Source organism: Myxocyprinus asiaticus, chromosome 27 (assembly GCF_019703515.2).
Source record: "Myxocyprinus asiaticus isolate MX2 ecotype Aquarium Trade chromosome 27, UBuf_Myxa_2, whole genome shotgun sequence".
In the NCBI taxonomy this organism is placed as follows: Eukaryota; Metazoa; Chordata; class Actinopteri; order Cypriniformes; family Catostomidae; genus Myxocyprinus; species Myxocyprinus asiaticus.
This window is the reverse complement of record NC_059370.1, coordinates 28,049,017-28,070,736: the sequence shown is the minus strand read 5'-3', so window position 1 is coordinate 28,070,736 and position 21,720 is coordinate 28,049,017. Positions and strand designations below refer to the sequence as shown.

The following is a 21,720-nucleotide window of genomic DNA, read 5'->3' as shown; positions in this document are numbered from 1 at the left end:
GAAGGATGGTTTCTTTTTAGACTAGTCGAAATTTTCGTTTAAACGTCAGTGAAATTAGTCGTTCTGCCCATCCCTAGCCATAGTAGCTTTGGAAATTCTGATTACAGATTATACAGCTGCTAAAACTAAGATATAATTCTAATTTGACAAGGAATCAGTTCTATTGCTTCTAAAAATGAACATTTTGCATGAGAGAGTGTTTTTATATAACCTGCAGCAGCGCTCAATGCATCATATCATGAACAACATGAACGATCTATCAATGTATGACTCAAACTCACTCAGAATACTGACACGGTTTTCCACGCATAATTTTTATTAGGCTATATCCATGTATGTGGTTACAGACAAATGACAGAACACAACAAAATGAATGGGATCGTGACGCTTTGTCGTGCAATGCCACAGACGGTGTGAACGGGGCTTTAAATGCAGTGTGGTCACATGCGATTCTAACTAACTGTTTTTGATTCATTCTAACGAATTTGGTTTCAGTAATCAGATCACGAAATGTTTTGGACTCCCGTTTTCACCTGTATTTAGCGCTGCTAACCACTGTAGACAGATGTGACTGAAGCAAATAAACCAACATTTGATGATCTACTGTTCAGAGAACATCTGTAAAACAATCCACCAAAAATGCAACAGTGCTCAGCACATTCAATCACAAAGCAACCACTGCCTCTTGCATTTCCTCTTGGTACAACTCAGTGGTCACCTGAAGAAACAAGAAGCAGGCTCAAGAAAGATTTTCCACTATTTGCAAGAGATTCTAGCTTCAAGTCTATCACATTTCCTCCGGAACCCCCACCAAAGACACAACAGGCCACTATCTTCAAGGACTGAGAGTACATCAAATGCAGCTGCAAGATTTTGTATTCCTGTCAGAGCATTACAACTAATGGCATTTTCCTGTAACAGGCCCCAATGCCGCTCTCCCAAATCCATCTTTAATGAGTTTCTCAAGAATGTAGATTTAGCAGCGTGCCAAATCACAGAGAGTTTGGTGAGGCTGAGGACTCTTGCCCATATAGCACAAGCAGACCTTGACTTTCCAGTGAAGAGAAGACGTCCCTATAACATGGATGGTGAAACTGAAGAGGAACTGAAAAGAGACTGTGATAACAGAACTGTCTGCATCAGTGACAACAGGAACAGTGGCCACACAAACATTATTTATGAGCCGTACAAAAAGACGTTGAAGTAAACACCAGTGCAGGGCAAGGGAATATGCTGACTTATATACAACCCCTGGCAAGAATTATGGAATCACCACACTTAGAGGATGTTCACCCAGCAACTTCGTAGCATATAAACAAATCACAGACATGACACAAAACAATTTTTGTTTAATAGCTGAACATTCTGGATTCGTGAAATATCTCTCAAACAAATTAAATTACATTATTTTAATTAACGGCATATTATGGAATCACATTATTATTTGCATTTCTAAAACAAATACCAGCACAAGTGTAAAAATGCAAATTAGTCTGCAGTTAAAAGAGAGTGCTTACAGACCTTAACGAGCTGCTGGACTTGGCTAATTGAAAGGAAACATTGCCCTAACAAGAGAGTTGTCAATTGAAACAATGGAAAGGATTATAAAACTCCTTCAAGAAGGAAATCCAACACGGAGTGTGGCAAACGAAGTTGGTTGTTCCCAGTCAGCTGTGTCCAAAATATAAAGAGAACAGTCAAACTGAATTATGGGCAAGGCTCATGGTGGTTGGGATGTAACAGCACACCCTGAATTATTAAAAATGGCTTTTACAAACCTGTCTAGGACACTATGCCTCAGAGGGCTAATATTACAAAAAGACCTGTGGAAAATATCAGACCACACTATCATTACGTTGTTCTGTTTCTGCTGGTATCTATACTGCTCTCACTGCCAGTAGCAGGATCAAGCCTTATAGCACCAACATGTTATTGGCGAACTACAGCATAAATAGGAAAAAAAAGGTAGTTAAGCAGCTCTGCATAAAAGAGGAATCTGGTGTCAATTTCACAGAGCGAGGTGACTGCCCAAGCCTCAAGCCACAGCGAGGCTGTGTTTTGTTCACACTGACCAAGACATAACAATAGAAAGAATAACATCATATTACCCCAACTGAGAGAATTTACATTTCAATTTGACAAAGCATAGCATATGATACATGAAAATGTTAAAATACAAAATTTAATGTCATCATTTACTAGAATCTGAATGACTCTCTTCTGTTGAACACAAGGAAAAATTTTGAACAATGTCAACACTGCTGCTTTTTATATATATATATATATATATATATATATATATATATATATATATATATATATATATAATGAAAATGCACATCTCCTTTTGTGTTCCATGGAAGGAAGTATGTTGCACAGGTCTGCATAACATAAGGCTGAGTAAGAGATTACCGCATTTTTCTTTTTGGATGAATGTGGAGAGAGCAGAGTGAATTCATTTGTAATAGTGAATTACTACTGCAATTCAAGTACAAATGGGGAGAAATTTCATTACACAAGTAGGCTACATGACTCCACCACTGACCAAAAGAGCTAAGACAAAAAAAACCTCCATCTTAAACCCCACATTAAAGGGATAGTTCACCCAAAAATAAAATTCTCATTTTTTACTCACCCTCATGATATCCCATGTGTGTATGACTTTCTTTCTTCACCAGAACACATTTGAGGAAAAATAGAAAAAAATATCTTAGCCCAGTAGGTCCTTAAAATGCAAGTGAATGGATCTCTCTCTATTTGAAGCTCCACAAATCACAGACAGTCATCATAAACGTCATCCATACGCCACCAGCTGTTAAATTAATGTCTTCTAAAGCGACACGATCGCTTTTGGTGTGAAAAATATAAATATTGAAGTACTTTTTTTTAAGTCTAAATCATGCTTCTGGTGAGCAGCGGTACGCAGGTGTGACGTAATCGCATTGGCATTTGAAACGCGAGAACTGACACAAGTGCGTCACAGCCGGAAGAGCAGCGCTGTTTACAAGTGAGGAAGAGGAATGCTGTACAGAAGCTTCATTAGTGTTTGTTTAGATATGTATTTATCTGTTTCTTTACTCACAATAGTGAGTTTGTGTGCTTATCCTAGTTGTCTCAATCGAGAGGAGAACGTGAGATTGGTATCATAGCAATGCGAATACGTCATACGAGAGACCGCTTGGATTCCAGCCTCTCGTGAAGCTTACCCTCACATTGGATTATGGTTTAAAAGTACTTAAATATTTATCTTTTTCACACCAAAAGTGATCGTATTGCTTTAGAAGACATTAACAGCTGGTGTCATATGGATGACGTTTATGCTGACTGTCTGAGATTTTTGGAGCTTTAAAATAGAAATCTCCATTCACTTGCTCATTTTAAGGACCTACTAAGCTAAGATATTTTTTCTATTTTTCTTCAAATGTTTTCTGGTGAAGAAAGAAATTCATACACACCTGGGATATCATGAGGGTGAGTAAATAACGAGAATTTTATTTTTGGGGTGAACTATCCCTTTAATCTTCAAGCGTTGCTCCCTCACTGCCCTGATGCTCTGCAATTTTGTAGTAAGAACAAAATTACACACAGGCTGTATCACGTGCCCATATGAAGTTCCCATCTAAAAGGTTGCGACGGCAATGAAGGGCATTAGGAAATTAATTATTGGAATCAAGTACAACACGTAAAGGGCTTAGTTTGCGAGACCGGACGGTATTATTTGATTAACGGAATTCTCTCTGGAATGCAGCTCAACTTTTAAAACTGGCAGGAAACATCGGAACGCGCTGCCTAAACCGACACAACAGCAGAGACGTCGCGAGTGCCTCAAAACCTAGTGTGCTGTCTATGTAGGCAGTTCACTCCGTTTTGAGAGTCGTTTACTTCACAAAAATTAGTTTAGAGCTGTTTAAAGCGCTCACGCCAATGTTTTGAATCGCGAGCGCGTGCCTCATTCACACGTCTCACTTGGCAACAGCTGGTCCATGTTACCAGGAAGTTCAATGCAAACCTCAGTAATCGTCGCTTTTAGTGGTGTTGAGAAAGTCTTGAGGTTAGCCAGAGCTCGCTTTTCTTGTGTGGTGGCTCTCTAGTTTTTAAATACCAGCTTCACATATGCACCATTAAAATGTTTTATCGATTAAGCTTGATCACTAGTAACAGACTCGGTAAGACTGCAAAGCAATTAGACAGGCGACACAAGACGTCTTCAGCCTCTAACGGTCGTTATTAGCTGCCTTTGAAGTAACATGTAAGTGCAAGGCGGTGAGACGGACACGTAGTGCCATGCCATACATACCAATCGGTTCAGCCTCCTCCGTAACATATTTATTTCTTCTGTCTTCTTTGGTATCTGAAGACACTCGAGCAGCGGTTCCTTTTGTTGCAGCCAACTACAGGCTAGAGGATGAGTAACTTTGCATGTATGACGGCAAAATGCGTCCTATTTAGCTATCTACTTTCTAAACTGTTTCCCCGAGCTATATGCAGTGCGGCGGTGAAGCTACATCGTTTCCATTTTAATTGTATGCTGACCTCTCTAACCATTCGCATTCTCCTTTTTGGATACTTTCCGCGTTGCAGCGCGCGGTGCTAGTAGCGGGAGCTTCCCGAGTGCGGGGTTGATAGAGTCAACGGCATCCTGTACTCTGTGTGCCCTGTTGCTGAGCTTACGAATAAAACAGGCTTCACCGCATTCGCCTCTCCGCGGTTAACGGACTGCACAAGACTAGAGATTGACAAGGGGAGGGGGGCGGGAAGTGATGGCTATCTATTGTAGGTGCGGATTTCCACTCGTGTGCCGCCGCCGACCCCTCCTCTCTTTCAGAATCCTGTCAAACACATTTTTCTCTCATAAAGCAAGAACGCTACGCCAACAAGCCCCGCCCCTCAGCACCGTCATGACACAAGGTTTCTGGGAAATGTAGTTGTAGTTTGGAAATGTCTCTCGTTCATTTCTCATTTTATAGCTATATTTTTTTCTTTCTACTGGTTTGTTGTTTATTCAGTACTACAACATGTGAACTATTATCTATTGGTGATATATACTGGTGTTGTCTCTTGATGACATGAGTGTTTTACGAAGGTTTCAATAGAGTGACCAATATGCCTAGTAGCTCTATATAGGCTTCAATAATAAACATTTTATGTATTGATCAGTGTAGGCTGTATAATGGGACTCTTAAACTAACAAACTAAATCAGTAACATGCCTTGCAGTTTAAAGGGGTCATGACATGCATTTTTTTATTATTTTACAGGCCATATTTCAGTCACACTGCTTTCCAAAACATGTCATCAGGTTATCAGGGCTCTTCTATTACTTTCTTGTGGGCAGGGTTGTGAGGGTTACTTTTGAAATGTATTCCACTACATATTACAGAATACATGCTGTAAAATGTAATTTGTAACATATTTCATTAGATTACTCAAGGTCAGAAACGTATTCTAAATACTTTGGATTACTTCTTCAGCACTGGTAGATTTTTTCACTTGTTTTGACTATAAAAACTCTCCCAGTACAGTAAGACAAAATACACATGTTAAAAATACATTCTCTGAAAAACCTAAATATCTTATGTAGTGTTGTTTCTAAAACAAGATCAATCAAATTGATCTTGTTTTAAGGAATTTTAGATATTTTTACAGGAAAACAATAAAATATATATATATATATTATCAAGAATATGATTTTTGCCCTAATATCAAAGATCTTACTAGAAAAAAAGAAATTATGATCCAACATGAAATTCTTTGATTAAAAAAAAAAATATATGACCGTTCCTGGTAACATGTGCATGTAAAATGGCTAGAAATAGCATTTTAGCTTAGCGTAAAGCTGACAATTAACACAAGGTGTATTTCTATTTCTTCTGCTCCAAACTTACTTCAAACTTACTTCTCTGTCTGCTTGTATGAATGTAACACATCATAAGAAAGTGTTTCACCGCTGTTCAAATGCACTTTGGATCGCCTCATTTATATGTATAAATGTTTTCCATCTGAAAGGACTAAATATTAAATGAAACAAATGACAATAAAATGCAAAGTAATCTCTTCAGTAATCAAAATATTTTTTTACCAATTATTTAAATTGTAACTGTAGTGGAATACAGTTACTTAAATTTAGTATTTTAAATTCATAATCCCGTTACATGTATTCTGTTACTCCCCAACCCTGCTTGTGGGGGCCAGATTATCCAAATGAAAACACATTTTCCCTATTTATCTTAGCAACTTTCATTTTATGCAAAATGCTAACATGAAAATAAAAAACTTAACGCTGTTAATACTATGTGTTTATTTATAAATATAAAATAGTAAGGGGTATTAAGATCTGGCTGAAGAACAAACATGACTTCACTCAGAAATAAGAATTCTCTGTAACGTATGCTGGCTGCTGACAATGATGGCAATGACAAAGACGATGATGAGATGAAGAACCCAAGTGCAGTTTATTTACAAAGTGAGAATTAATAACCCTGACTACACGTTGACTTGACTTGACTTGACTTGACTTGACTTGACTTGACTTGACTTGACTTGACTTGACTTGACTTGACTTGACTTGAACATCTACAATCACATTCAATACTTGACCCAGACACAATGGAAAACATGAGGCTTAAATACATGGACATGGGGGAACATAAACCAATGAACAAACAGAACTGATAACAAGATAATTAAACAATAAACCAATGAAAACATGACGCATGAACATGGAGGGAAAACAAGACATCACATGACTAGGGAACAGGAACTAAACTTTTCAAAATAAAAGACATGAATCAACAAAATACACCTGACATTCTCTCATCATTTACTCACCCTCATTCCGTCCCAGATGTGTATGACCTTCTTCTAACACAAATGAAGATTTTTAGGAAAATATTTCAGCTCTTTAGGTCCACAAGTGAATGTTGGCCAGAACTCTGAAATTCCAAATATCACATAAAGGCAGCATAAAAGTAATCCATATGTCTCCAGTGGTTTAATCAATGTTTTCTAAAGTGATCCAATCTGTTTGAGTGAAAACAGATAAAAAATGTAATTCCTTTTTCATTATAAATCTTGACAGCAGTCTCCTTGGCGATCATGATTTCAAGCTCGATTACACTTCCTCTAGCACCATCTATAGCGCTCTGCACATGTGTCAAGCACTAGCAAGTGTAATCAAACTTGAAATCATGATCATGCCTATAGAGACTACAATGGCAAGATCAGATGTACAGTGAAAAAGGAGTTATATTTTGGTCTGTTCTCACAAAAAACCAATTGGAATGCTTCAGAAGACATTGATTAAACTACTGTTGTATGGATTACTTTTATGATGCCTTTATGTGATATTTGGACCTTCAGAGTTCTGGCCACCAATTACTTGCATTGTGAGGACCAACAGTGCTGAGATATTCTTCTAAAAATCTTCGTTTGTGTTCTGCAGAAGAAAGACATACACATCTGGGATGGCATGAGGGTGAGTAAATGATAAGAGAATTTTCATTTTTGGGTGAACTTTCCCTTTACCTAACAAATTAGTTTTGATCAACTTTTAAAATGAAAACATTATGATCCTTTTAACATTTTAGGGCTATTGTTTACAAACTATGAAAACTAAGAAGAACATTAAGATCTGCTAAAGCCCATTCGGACTGCTGAGCAGATTATTAGTTGCCCCTTGCCCTCCCTTCAAGAACTGTACACTCCCAGAGTGAGGAAAAGGGCTGGTGAAATCTATCTGGACCCCACTCACTCAGCCCATTACCTTTTTGAACTGTTGCCTTCTGGCTGATGCTACAGAGCACTGAGCACCAGAACCATCAGGCACAAGAACAGTTATTTCCCTATGGCTATCCATCTCATGAACAGTTAAAAACTATTCTATAATTACGTGCAATACACAGCCTAGTCAATTATATTATTTAACATATCCTAAGAATTACATTACATTCTACATTACATTCCCTTGCACTGTATATAACAGATTTGTATTTGTGAATACCATATATATATATATATATATATATATATATATATATATATATATATATATATATATATATATATATTTGTCTTATTGTGTGTTTCTATATACTGTATACTTATATTTCTGTTCTCTTTTTATTTTTATTCTAATTCTTTTTATTATTATCTCTGTTTTGTTGTTGTATTGTTTGTGCACTGGAAGCTTCTGTCACCAGGAAAATGGCCTTGTATGTGGAAGCGTACTTGACAATAAAGCTCATTCTGATTCAGATTTTTGTGATTGTATTACCTACAATTGGCCTGGGCTGCAAGGTCTCACGGCCCATCAATTTTGAAAACAATGTTTGTATATGCTTAAATATGCAGGCCCCACAGCTTATACAAGGGCCCCTTAACAGGTCCCTGTGACTATGAGGGCCCCAGGCCTCTTATAAGACCCTTTTGCCTTCCTGTTTCTAATTCCTCTTTAATCTTATAACGCCACCTGGTGAAAGTTTCCATGCTCTTCCGGAAGTAGAAGTCCTTGTAAAATAATTTCCAAAAATGTTGATGCACTCATCTTTTTTATGTGAAATCTTTGCTGATTTTGATAAGTAAAATGAACAATAACGTTTATCTTGTTACTGATATTTCAAAATTAGCATTCATTGAATTCAAACAACATGTGCTTAATTTTTATTTTCTTCTCCCCTTTTCTCCCCAATTTGGAATGCCCAATTCCCAATACGCTCTAAATCCTCGTGGTGGCGTAGTGACTCACCTCAATCTGGGTGGCGGAGGATGAATTTCAGTTGCCTCCGTGTCTGAGACATCAATCCGCGCATTTTATCACGTGGCTTGTTGAGTGCGTTACCGCGGAGACATAGCACGTGAGGAGGCTTCACGCTTTTCTCTGCGGCATCCACACACAACTCACCACTCACTCACCACTGGAGTCACTCAGCATGCCCTGGGTTCAAACTCGTGACTCCAGGGGTGGTAGTCAGCATCTTTACTCGCTGAGCTCCCCAAGCCCACCCATGTGCTTACATTTGTATTATTTTATAGAAAAATAGGTTTAAACAGGTTTAAAAATGATAATTTTCTGACTATTATTTCATATGCTAGGCTTTATATGGTTGAGCTTTATTCTTTGTATAAAAGGGCTGTTGAACAAAAACATTTATTATACTATTAATTTCTATAACTGCATGTTTGCCCTACATTACAAAAAAATAACTTGGTTTAGGTGGTTGGGAAAAAGAAAAAATTGATGTTTACTTTGTGTGGTTCAAAAGCATTAATTAAACTAGATGCAAAAAGTTTGTTGAGACACTATAATGTTAGTCTGTCAAAATCTTGTCTGAAAGTTTAAAATAGTTTAAATGATTGAAGTTTACAGGTTTAACAGTAAGAAAAAAGAAGGAAAGAAAGAAAGAAAGAAGAGAGCATCTTAAAGCAGATTAAAGGGCTTGTGTATAAGTTTTGACAGCTAAAGTTTGAAATTACGAACATTCCAAAACACACTCGTAGCTCATTTAAATATTCTGTCAATGTAATGTAGTCTAGGGGATTTTTGGCCTCCAAAATTGTTTGGATTTTTGGAGGCTTAAATTATGAATTAGCAGGGCTTTTCGATGGAAGAATAATAATGGTAGCCAAGCTGTAGGGTCGTTCCAAACAGAATTTCCCCAAGAATAACCAAATGACCACTATTAAAGGCCCCTTAAGACCTTTCAGCCCCTCAAAGTTCTCACAATGGAGGGTAAATTATTTGAAGGAAATAGTGTGTAGGGATGATCACGTCTGAATGGAACACACCCCATCATTCAGATGAGTTAGAAAAGACATAGCAGCAGGAGCCAGAACTGCCTGAACTCTTTGCCGAATTTCACCAAACCCTTCTATAGATACTGTAGGAGCCTAGTGTATTTGTTAAATTCATCAATATTTAAAGTGTTTGATGAAGTTAAAATATTTCATAATTTATTATTGTCACGATTTAGCAGAGATTGACAGAGGCTCAGGACCCAAATGTAGAGTTAAAAAGAAGGAAATTTATTTTTACAAAAACAAAAGCAAAAACAAACACAAACTCCCACAATGGGATAAAACATAAACTACCCCAAAAGGTAAAAGGGTAATCCAGGCTAGGGTAGGGGAAACAGGACAACAGGACCAACCGGACCAAACAGGGAAAGGATCATGAACAGGACAGAACAGAACATACAATAATCAGGACCAACCGACCGAAAACAAGACAAACTTGCACTGGACAGCAAACACGAGGAGATTAAAATAGGGACAGAAATCAACAGGTTAACAAGACCTTGTATTAGTCACACAAGGGCATGTGTGACTAATAAACTAATAATGGGCAAACAAGGAGGCCGGGTATGATGTAAGACAGAGAGACTTGAGGCGATACAAAAACTAAACAAAGCCACGTGCTCTCACAAGATTCTCCCAATAATGGCACCCCTGGACATATCACATTTATTATTACTTCCTTAAAGAAAACTCCTTATCTAATTTATTTTAGGTAGCTGGTGTGAACCACCATTTCAATTTGCTTAATTACAATTGACAGCGGAATATGCCATACCCATAGACAGTATAATATCAAAAAGATACTACCTAAATCATTAATAGTATGAAGTTTTCGCTTCTGAGCTGAAACAAGGTGTTCTGGGGCTGGAAAATGTAAACCAAAAGTGTTGAATAATGGACTTCTTTTAACCCATTTACGCTGACCTTCAGTGATTGTTTACAAATGTGATTATAGCACCCCCGCGTGTTTCACTTGTAGATTGCATGCAAGTTATATAGTGGAGACTCGGAGCTTAGCTGTCACTTTTTACTCCACTGACTGAATATTTCTCTGGGTAGGTGTATTTTAAAATCGTTTTTTAAAATCAAATGTTTAAATAAACTTCACTATTATAGGCATATACATCAAAGACTTGACTACAAAAAAGCGAATGAACATTTTCACTGTTATTGACCAAAACAAAAAGATAGGCTACAGCTCATCACTTGTTCACCTTTTGTGACAATGTCCGAATTGTGAAGCATGATGTCACACTTTATGGGGAAAATTGTCAAAATGGAACCTGACATTAAACAGTCTATTTTATAGGATTTTCAGCCAAACTGAAACAGTAAAGCAATTACAAAACCTAAACCAATTCCAGAAACAGCAGAAAGGCATAATAAAAGATCAAACCATTGTTTTGGCCAACACATTTTGTAATTCATAAATTGTAAAACACACACACACACACACACACATACACACACACACACACACACACACACACACACACACACACACACACACACACACGTTGGTGCAGCTATCATTAAGAGGACTCACCATAGACATAATGATTTTTATACTGTACAAACTATAGATTCTATCCCCTAAGCCTAACCCTACCCCTAAACCTAACCCTCACAAAAAAACTTTCTGCATTTTTACATTTTCAATAAAACATCGTTTAGTATGTTTTGTAATGATTTAAATTATGGGGACACTAGAAATGTCCTCATAAACCACATTTATAGCATAATACCCTTGTAATTACCGGTTTGTAACCTAAAAATAAAGTCCTCGTAAACCACTTAAACCTGGTGCATTTGTGCATTTAAACAGCAGTGAAACACTTTCTTTTGATATGTTACATTCATACCAGCAGACAGAGAAGTAAGTTTGAAGTAAGTTTGGAGCAGAAGAAATAGAAATAAACCTTGTGTAAATTGTCAGCTTTACGCTAAGCTAAAATGCTATTTCTAGCCATTTTACATGCACGTTACCAGGCATGATCATATTTTTTTATCAAGAAAATTCACTTAGATCATAATTTCTTTTTTTCTAGTAAGACCTTTGATATTAGGGCAAAAATCGTATTCTTGATAATAATTTTTGTATTGTTTTCCTGTAAAAATATCTAAAAATCCTTAAAACAAGATCAATCTGATTGATCTTGTTTTAGAAACAACACTGCATAAGATATTTAGGTTTTTCAGAGAATGTATTTTTAACATGTGTATTTTGTCTTACTGTACTGGCAGAGTTTTTATAGTCAAAACAAGTGAAAATATCTACCAGTGCTGAAGAAGTAATCCAAAGTATTTAGAATACGTTACTGACCTTGAGTAATCTAACGGAATATGTTACAAATTACATTTTACAGCATGTATTCTGTAATCTGTAGTGGAATACATTTCAAAAGTAACCCTCCCAACCCTGTATATATATATATATATATATATATATATATATATATATATATATATATATATATATATATACGTATAATTTATCATCAGTAAATTAATCTGTAATTTCAAATAAACCCACACGATGGCGCCCTAATTCAGTAAGTAAGGACTCGGCCAGTTGACAGTTTGCACCCTGGTGCAGAGTTACTATAATTTTAGATTTTTCATTTTTGTTTTTATTTCTATGTTATATTCAATTTGTCATAACAATTTAGTTTAGTTTTCGTTATTTTTCACAGTTTGTCTATTAGTTTTAGTTTAATTTTCGTTTTCTCAGTGTTTTGTAGTTTCAGTTTAATTTAATTTAATTTTAGTTTTAGTATTTTTTATGGCTACCAAAGCTGAGCATCTGATGGTGTAATTTAAAAAGTCTAACATAAAATTTCTCAGGACAGTCTTGTGTTACCTCTGTCTAGTGGTGTTTTCATGTTTAATGTGGATTGTAAATGTTACACATTTTATAATATAGGGTGAATATGGGTAAAGTGACAAAGGACGTATAAGCTTGATCCACTTTTTATCCATATGTATTTCCTTAAATTATTATAAATCATTAGAGATTAGATTACTTTGAGGAGTAAACAATTAAAGGGATAATTGACCCAAAAATGAAAATTCTCTCATAATTTACTCACCCTAATGCCATCTCAGATGTGAATGACTTTCTTTCTTCTGCTGAACACAAACAAAGATTTTTAGAAGAATAACTGAGCTCTGTAGATCCATACAATGCAAGTCAATAGGGGCCAAAACTTTGAAGCTCCAAAAACCACATAAAGGCAGCATAAAATTAATCCAGAAGACTCCAGTGGTTAAATCCATGTATTCAGAAGCGATATGATAGGTGTGGGTGAAAAACTGATCAATATTTAAGTCATTTTTTTTTTTTTTTCACTGTAAATATTGACATCAGCAGTCTCCTTGGCAATCATGATTTCAAGCTTGATTATATTTCTCAGTGCCATCTAGCAATCGAACTCTACTAGTAAGTGTAAACGAGCTTGAAATCATGATCGGTCCTGAAGACTGCAATTGCAAGATGTACACTGAAAAAAGAGTTACATTTTTGTCTGTTCTCACCTAAAACAGATTAGATCACTTCAGAAGACATTGATTAAACCACTTAATTGTACTTTTATGCTACCGTTATGTGCTTTTTTTGAAGAGTTTTGGTCACCATTCACTTGCATTGTATGGACCTACAGAGCTGAGCTATTCATCTAAAATTCTTTGTTTGTGTTCAGCAGAATAAAGAAAGTCATACACAACTGGGATGAGGGTGAGTAAATGATGAGAGAATTTTCATTTTGGGGTCAACTATCCCTTTATCTTTTTGAGGTTTTAAATTGATGATTTTACTTTGGGATGTGTGGCAGAGCTCATTTCATCACAACTGGTGGGGAAAGCAATGCTAAAGAAAATGACAGAAATTTGAGGTAAATTTTGTTATGGTTATAAAAATGTATAAGTTAATATTATAATGTGAAAATGTATATGAAAATATAACAATTTATTCCAAATAGATGTAGATATTTTCTAGATAATCATTTTCCCTCTGTCCCACTTTACCAGTACTGCTTAAAATAGTGTCTCCAAAGGTTTTACATCCCATTACTGAATTTTTCTTCATTTTTTCTTTTGATAGAGGTAGAAGACATCCTAAGCTTTCTTCAAAGGTATAATTTTAGGTTATGTGTCGTTTAGATCATAATTCAAAGTGTCAATAAATGTAAAATTTCCAAAAGTGTCCCACTTTGCCCATATTCATCCTAGTATATCAAAAACTAAAACTAAAATTAATTTGAGATCATTTTTATTTTATTTTAGTTAGTTTTGGAGTTATGAAAAAGTATTTTAGTTTAGTTTCAGATTTTTCTAATAATTTTTTATTTTATTTTTTATTTTAGTTAATGAAAATGATTTTAGTTAGTTTTAGTTTTAGTTTTCGTTAACTATAATAACACTGCCCTGGCGGCCTTTAGACAGATTGTCGGCTGTGGTAGAAAATAAAATTGTTTATGGTTACAGAATAGGATTTTTGTATTTGCAACATGTAGTTTTCAGGCATTTATGTAGGCAATTAATAACGCGTCTCAATACCTACAATCCTGTTAACTTTTTGTTTACATATTCATACTTCACGCTTCTGTGCAACATTTGCACAGAACCCCTCAATGGTCAAAGTAGTAAGCGTCCAAAGAACGTGTGCAGTTGATTAATCCGTTAATGAATGCTTATGATAATCCTTAAGTATTTCAGTATTTAATTGTTTTTAATTAGCCTACAATAATTTTATTTCATTAACATGGTAAGTCGTATTTTTTTTCCAGTTTATTAATAGTTATGTGTTATATGAGTCATGTAAGACTACTGCTCAAATTTTAACTTTTTTTGTATTATTGTATTTTTATTATTATTATTATTGGTTGGTGAAAGTGATATTTATGCATTAAAAAATTCTTGTATTTTGACTCTTTGTGTAGGCCTATTTATGACAGAATGAACAGAGGGGCTTCTAAATGTCTGGCATTCCATCACTGTTTCTTCCCATAGCCGTCACTCTAACAAGTTGAACAGGACTTCCTAAAAGTTGACACTACCCTAGACATCAGTTTTAGAGAAGCCCCCTCAATTTTTCTCTTTCTACGTATCCCTCGTTCCCACACTGGGTCTTTGTCAGCAGTTCCTGTCCCTGGGTGAGGCGTGGTGGGCTGAGGGGCTTGGGCAACCATAACTGCTTTCATAGACACCTGCAGATTGGACAAAGGGCTGAGGGTGCCAGCACTGAAGACAGATTGATGCTTTGTGCATGGTAGAGGCAAGAGAGGGAGAGATAGTAACTTGTTTGCACACGTGCATATGTGAGTGCATGTGTGTTGGTGCAAGGGGTGGGATTAGGGGTTTTTGGGAAGAGTGAGGGTAGGAAGGGGGTAGGGGGAGTTGCAGAGGTTGTCACTCTAGTCTGTGTGAGTCCGAGCTTTAGAGGCCTCGGAGAGATGGACAGCTTTTGTGGGTCGCATCGGTACACAATAGTGGCACTTTAATGGGCGGTAAAGCTAGAGCAGGCTTTGGCCCAGGATTGAGAGGAGCTTGGTGGCTAGAGGGGGAGAACTTGGGCTGGGGGGTAGGGGCTGTTTTACAACTCTTAGAAGGGACTAATTCATTTGCACTGAGTCCGTCACTCGTTATTCACTGAATGCGCCCAGTGCAGGAATGCAGCAGCATCAATTAAAATGTGTTAGCAGATAGCAAGCCGAAGAAGAAAAAGCCTGCTTTCCCTTTTTGCTCACAGGACAACACAGGCCCACTATAGGAGGTGTCAGGACCACAAAGCCTTTTTGTGATTCTCTCTTCATTACATTACCAGTGCAATATGTAAGGTGGGGATTCTTTTGATTCAAATTAAGTGGAAAAAACACTAAATCCTATTTTTATTCAGCAAGGATAATGGTGTTATACTCTATAAAGGTCTTTAACTACTTATCTAAGGCTTAAAATCTCCCTGGCTCCCTTTTTTTCTCTCGTTCAGTCTCTCGCTCTCTGCATTATATTTATTTAGTGGCAGTGGGTCAAAGACAGACTGTTAAACAGAGTTGCTTGTAGCATTAACTGCCGCATCACTCTTAATTATATATCAGTGGGTCAACGGTTTGTTGTGATGTCCCCCTTTTTAAAAAAAGGGTATGAATTAAAACAGACTCTTATAAGCCTTTATCAGCAGTGTGCTTGCGCTGCAACTTCAGATAGTATGGGTCTTTTAAGTTACAAGATCCTCTCTAACTTCCAGCATTCGAAACAAAAGAGTGGAAAGGCTGTAGTATACTTTGATGATGGAATGTCTGGGTGATATAATTCCAGTTTGTTTTACAACTACAGGGGAATCAGAGCATCTACGTTTCAACTAATTAGGGGCCCATTTTTGGGGGGCTTGTGTCATTTTGATAAGCAAAATAGAATCTGTTTGATTCAGGTTTTCGAAGAAAGCTACTGAACATTGAGTCTAAATTAAATCTAAATTAAACCTACTTGGATAAAAATCATTTTTATAGAAGGTTACTTATTTATTTGGCATTTAGGAATATACAGTGAAGTTTTGAAATGCCATTTGCCAAATTAAAAGTGCACGCAGGATGTTTAAAATTCAATGTGCTCAACTGCATCATCCATTTCCTCATCATACCCCAAACAGAATGATCCAGCTGGCACATGTGCACAAATGGATTTTGGGATTTTTTTATTCTCCTCAGATTTAATATGAAATAACTTGGAAGAACCTCTCATAGCAAGGTGTTTGCTTGAATATGGGCAATTATGCTTCATTTGGAGCCAAATGAGGGGAATTTGCATCCACTGAAAGGAACGCTAGTCTTAACTGCACAGAAAGTGCAGTAAATTGGTGCAAACTGAGCAACATGCAGACATGCATCTCAAGTATAATTGTATAATTGTGGAATGACTTTAAATGCAGCCTTCCAATTAAACTTGCTTCTTCGATGAGGCGAAGGCAAAGTCACTGAGCCTTGATGGAAATCTGAGAATTGCCGTATTGTAAAATTTGCTTCCTTTAAGGAGGATCATTTGCACCAAAATGGGAGATCTGGAATATGGGCAGATGTCTTCACACATGCGGTGGAATGAATTGGTGAAGTGAGGTCACGGTTGGCATTCGGTAGGAGAGCGAGTGAGAAATACGTAGGAAGAGAACTTCCTGGGTTTTTTGGCATGAAACGTGCATGAACAACTTCCGACTGGAAAATGGGATGAATATGTGCACCTTTACTATGAATGTAAATCTGTCAAATTAATGTTATCTAATTACATTTGATTTTAGCTTGCTCTAGGTTCACCTTTACCTCTGTTAGTAGCCATGCAAAACAAAAAAGAATATAGTTGTCATTCCTGAAAAGCTATGAGCGCTGTCTTCAATTACAAATGAGCAAATGAGTATGTAAGGGAATGAGAGTTTGTTCAGTGCCAGTGGATGTGAGCATACAATGGTCTGACTGCTGCTGTCTGCAGGGATTCAAACAGCCAGGCCTCTGTCTGGATTAAACTCTGCTTCAAACAAAGGGAGGCTCAAGTAAACGGTTCATGAATGCTGATTAATTGATGCCATTTTTCTGCAGTGTGCCATGGAGATTTAGTTGGTTAGTTGGTGCCTCAACTGGAGGGGTGGGGAGCAGGGCAGTTTAATGGCAAAGAAGTGGGTCAGCTTCTGTAATAACCCATTTCTTCATTTCTTGCTGATTATTTAGTGCCTGAAATTGTTTAGTGAAGTCCGAAAACTCTGACGGAACTTAGTCAAACTAACTTTAGGAGATTCTGGATTGTCAGTTCTTTTTCACTCCATGTCTAATCTTCACACTCCTACCAAAACGCAGGATTAAACATAAATGTGTCTAAATTGGTCTCTTGTTTCAGCCCCCAGCTGTTTAGGTAACAAGGTTGAGTGAGGAGGGTTCCCACGCTGGGGGTAGGTGGGCACAGGTGTCCTGGAACAAAGTGAGGGTGGCCCAGGGCCCGAGGGGCGAAGCGCTGGCCCATGGCCCGCCTCAATGTGGGGCTCCCAGGGCCAGCTCAATAGGCCGGGTTCCACTTGATGGAGAGAGAAAGGGCCGTTTCAGCCACTGCCCAGCAGGAAGGATCTGCTTGTGGAAGACCTCTTTCAGGAGCCTCTGTTTGTCTGAAGGCTGTCACAGCAGATGAGTACTCAGCAAACAGCGTGAACAAGGATTTGAACCAGAAAACCAACAGAGCCTTGACAATATTGTGATTGGGGCTTGTCTCCTTAGAGGGGGCTGAAAGGCCAATTGAGAGTAGGAACAAGTGTGCATTCAGAACAGGACGTGGAATCCTCATAGTCGCTTTTCAGGACAGGGGCGAGAAATCATGGCAGGAAACAGAGGACTGTGTGTGCTGAGGAGAGTCAAAATCCAACAACATGTCTAATCAAAAAAGATTCAAGCTAAGCCGAGATGATCCTCTGGGAGCTTCTATAGAGTATGTTATAGCCACCGTTTACCCATATGGCCATAAATAAACAGATATCATTTTGCTGAGCCGTGAGCAGAAGCCCAGCACTGGTATTCTGGATCCAGGCTCTTCTCACACCTGCATGCTGTAACCTGGCTGCAGTACAGCCAAGTAGAGGAATTCCAGGGGCTCGACCTCTTGTCATTACATGCAGCTTAAGCATGCTGTCTCAAATGAGATTGAGGGTTAGGGTTTCCCTTAATGAATCCAAGGTATTTGATTTTCAAAGAAGTGATATCACATTTCTGTAGAGGATGTATAATTTCTGTGTTTAGGAAATCCAGAATTTCAATGGATTCAAAGAGTTTGATTAAACACACAATTTACCAGCTTTAAAAGCCAAATGTGTACCCCAACAGAAACTGTCCTAAGAGATTTTCAAATCACCATTGGCTGTTGCAGACATATTCAATGCACAAACTCAGCTGATTGTTGATGTGTACTTTGTTGTCGTCTTCAAAATTCATTGTGCGCTTATTGACCATATTGTCTGCTTGATGGCCTGGCAGAGAGGTTGACAAAGAGGAATGTTGTCTGCTGGAAGAGTTACGCTACATTTGAGGGGTGCTGAAGAGAGATGGTTGTGATGGAATGGGCAGGGAAGGGCTGTGACTCCTCCATTGAGTGTGTAGGGGCACGTTGAATTGGGCTGATTTGCCTGTGAATGGAGCCTTTCCATTATTCTTGTTAGGGAGCTGTCACATCCAATAGAGAAAGAGAAAACCTCCTTTTATCAACCTTTTCCAAGTGAAACAGAACAGGCAATCAATAACTGAATTCAAAACCGGGGGAAAGTCAAGCAGAATGATATGGGGATGTTAGAAAAGGGGGCATTTGTCAAATTGTTAATGAAGAAAAAAGCTAATAAGTGATGTAATTTTGGCTCAAGTCGGATGATTAGAGTAACAGGAAAATTAATATAAAACATTAATCCTAAAGGTAATTATACTTTTAAGAATAAAAAGAAGTTTGAAAACTATAAAATTATTTTCTGACATTGAGTACAGGACATTTGAATTATAGATGTTGTTTTCATTCTGTTAATAATGTTTTATTGTTATGTTAAACATACAATAAAAAATATCTTAAGAAATAATGTACTGTAAATTACGTTTGCTAATGTTATTTAACAAATAGTCATTAATATATTTAACTATATTAAATTACCATGCCAGTTTTAAACAATTATTCAAAATAACAAATTCCTTACAATCACATTTTAAATTGTCTTCAAATGTTCTTGCAACATTTTGTTCTAGTTATCATCATACTATAGCACTTTTGAGCTTATTGCAACCAAAAGTAATGCATTGTTGTATAATATCTGTTTGCACCCATAATTTCTCCTTGAATGCAGTGTTCAAGGTTATATTGTGCTGTTGAGTAACTGCTGAATTTTCTTTTTATTGCAGAATGTATTTCAAAGGTTTTTCATTTAGATTTCATTTAGTTTGGTCATAGCTGCACAGATAAGAAACATTATGAGGTGAATGCTTTAGTAAAAAGAATTCTGAAATTTCGGGCTAGTCCAAAGACTATAGTTGATTTAATTTTTTATTTTATTTTAATAAAAAAAAAAAATAAGTATATGCAGATAAGCTCAAAGAATATTACTACATTATCTCTGTTGCTTCCTTAAAAAACTGTATTTATTTTTTTAAAGCCACATAAACAAATTTTAAATGAAATTGAATTTGAAAAACAAACTTGTTTTACTTATGAAATTATTTAAGAAATACAGTGACACTTAAAATGTGTTTAGGAATCTAATGAAATATTTATTAAATGGAGAGTAATTTCAGTTTTGCCTCCACAGAAAAAAAATAGGTGTTATATATCATTGGGAATATTATAAAAAATAAAAATAAAAAAAAAGCAATTTAAAGGAGAATAATAATAAAATAAAAAAAACATATCTGTGCATGACTGTCTTTTCTAGCCTAGATGGGTTCAATATATTCGAAACATTCATCAACTAATTTTCACATACTGCAGCTTCTAGTGTATTTCCGCTGGATGGAGAAAATGAATTGCATCATTTAGCCCCATCAATCAGCCTGGTAATTGATGTCTTAATTGATGGCTGCGTTATACAGTTAATTGAGCACCTTCATTGTGGACTGTCATTGTTCACTCTTTTCAAATACATTGCCCTGCAAACGTGCAGTGGGAAAGAGCCACTGAACAAAGACATACTAAATCAATACATGTGTTGCTTATTTATCCCAGAGGACAAGCAGACAAGATCTAATTTTAGGATCCAAATAAAAGAGTTACCAGATAAATTACATTATTTATCTCTCTGTTTAAAACAAATGTGGTAAAATACTAGCGATAGAGCGATATATCAGCCAGGCTCATTCATTTGCTAATATTTAGCAATTGTGTGCCTGATTGTTGCAATTACAAAAAAATACTGACAGATTTGTCAATGGACAGTGCACCTTTTCTGTTTTCAGAATATTTCTGGTAAAATATTTTGGTAGGGAATTTTGAGTAAAAATTGTGATAAGTGTGCATGTAATTTCAGCAATTTTATGTGCATATTATTGCCTGTCCTTAAATAGTTTTATGTGTACAGTATATTATATATATTAGTATTATATCAGCCATCAGCCACCCTGCTCTCTAGATGTCTTAAAAAAAATACACATTGGTCGACAATTACAAAATACTACACCAAAGATAACTGTATTTATAAGTATGTACATTTTAAGAAACTAAAGAGTTAATTCACCAAAAAACATTTTACTCACCCTTAATGTTGTGTTAAACCTGTATTATTATTATTATTATTACTATTATTATTATTGTTGTTGTTGTTGTTGTTGTTGTTTTCTTTTATAGAACACAAAAGAAGATGTTATAACCATTCATACCATAATCATTCACTTCCATTTCATGGTAAAAAGTGGCAATGAAAGTGAATGGTGGCTGAAGCTAACATTCTGATTAACATCCTTTTGTGTTCCATGGAAGAAATTCATACTGGTTTGGAACAACATGATTGTAAGTAAATTATGACAGAATTTTTATTTTTGAATGAAATAATCTAATCTTCCTTCAAGAGTATTTTGAAGATATTTGTCCAGGTTGTCGGCTCTCCACATTGCCAGTTTCACTGCTTGTCTCCGTGGTGACTGAGTGCTGAATTGTGTGACTGATGGAACTGCCACCCATCCATCTTCACTGGCCTGGCTGCAGATTAAAGCAGAAGGATGTATAAATCAGAACGCTAATGAATAGCTCTAGTCAGCGGAGGAGAGAGGCCTACCTATTTTTCTCTGCCCACTCAGTAGGTCCCACTGATCTTCTCCAGCGATCCTTCCTCCTGAAGCTCTCTACTCAAAGCAGAATGGCTGTCAAACACTGTCTTTACCTGATAAGCTAGTTGTTAAACACCCCCCTAAATAAACTAGTCTTCAAACACTGTGGGCAGGTA

The 21,720-nt window shown here is 36.7% G+C and overlaps 1 protein-coding gene across 5 annotated transcripts in view; it reads right to left on the bottom strand.

The window, feature by feature from the left end:
• LOC127417767 (phospholipid-transporting ATPase IG-like) overlaps positions 1 to 4,842 on the bottom strand; it is a 93,001-nt gene extending 88,159 nt beyond the window's left edge. For all 5 annotated transcript variants that reach the window (XM_051657974.1, XM_051657978.1, XM_051657977.1 and 2 more), the window contains exon 1: positions 4,298 to 4,842. In XM_051657974.1, coding sequence (XP_051513934.1) covers positions 4,298 to 4,324 — 27 coding nt within the window. In that variant the 5' untranslated portion in view covers positions 4,325 to 4,842. The remainder of the gene's footprint in view (positions 1 to 4,297) is intronic.
• Between the last annotated feature and the right edge of the window lie 16,878 nt (positions 4,843 to 21,720).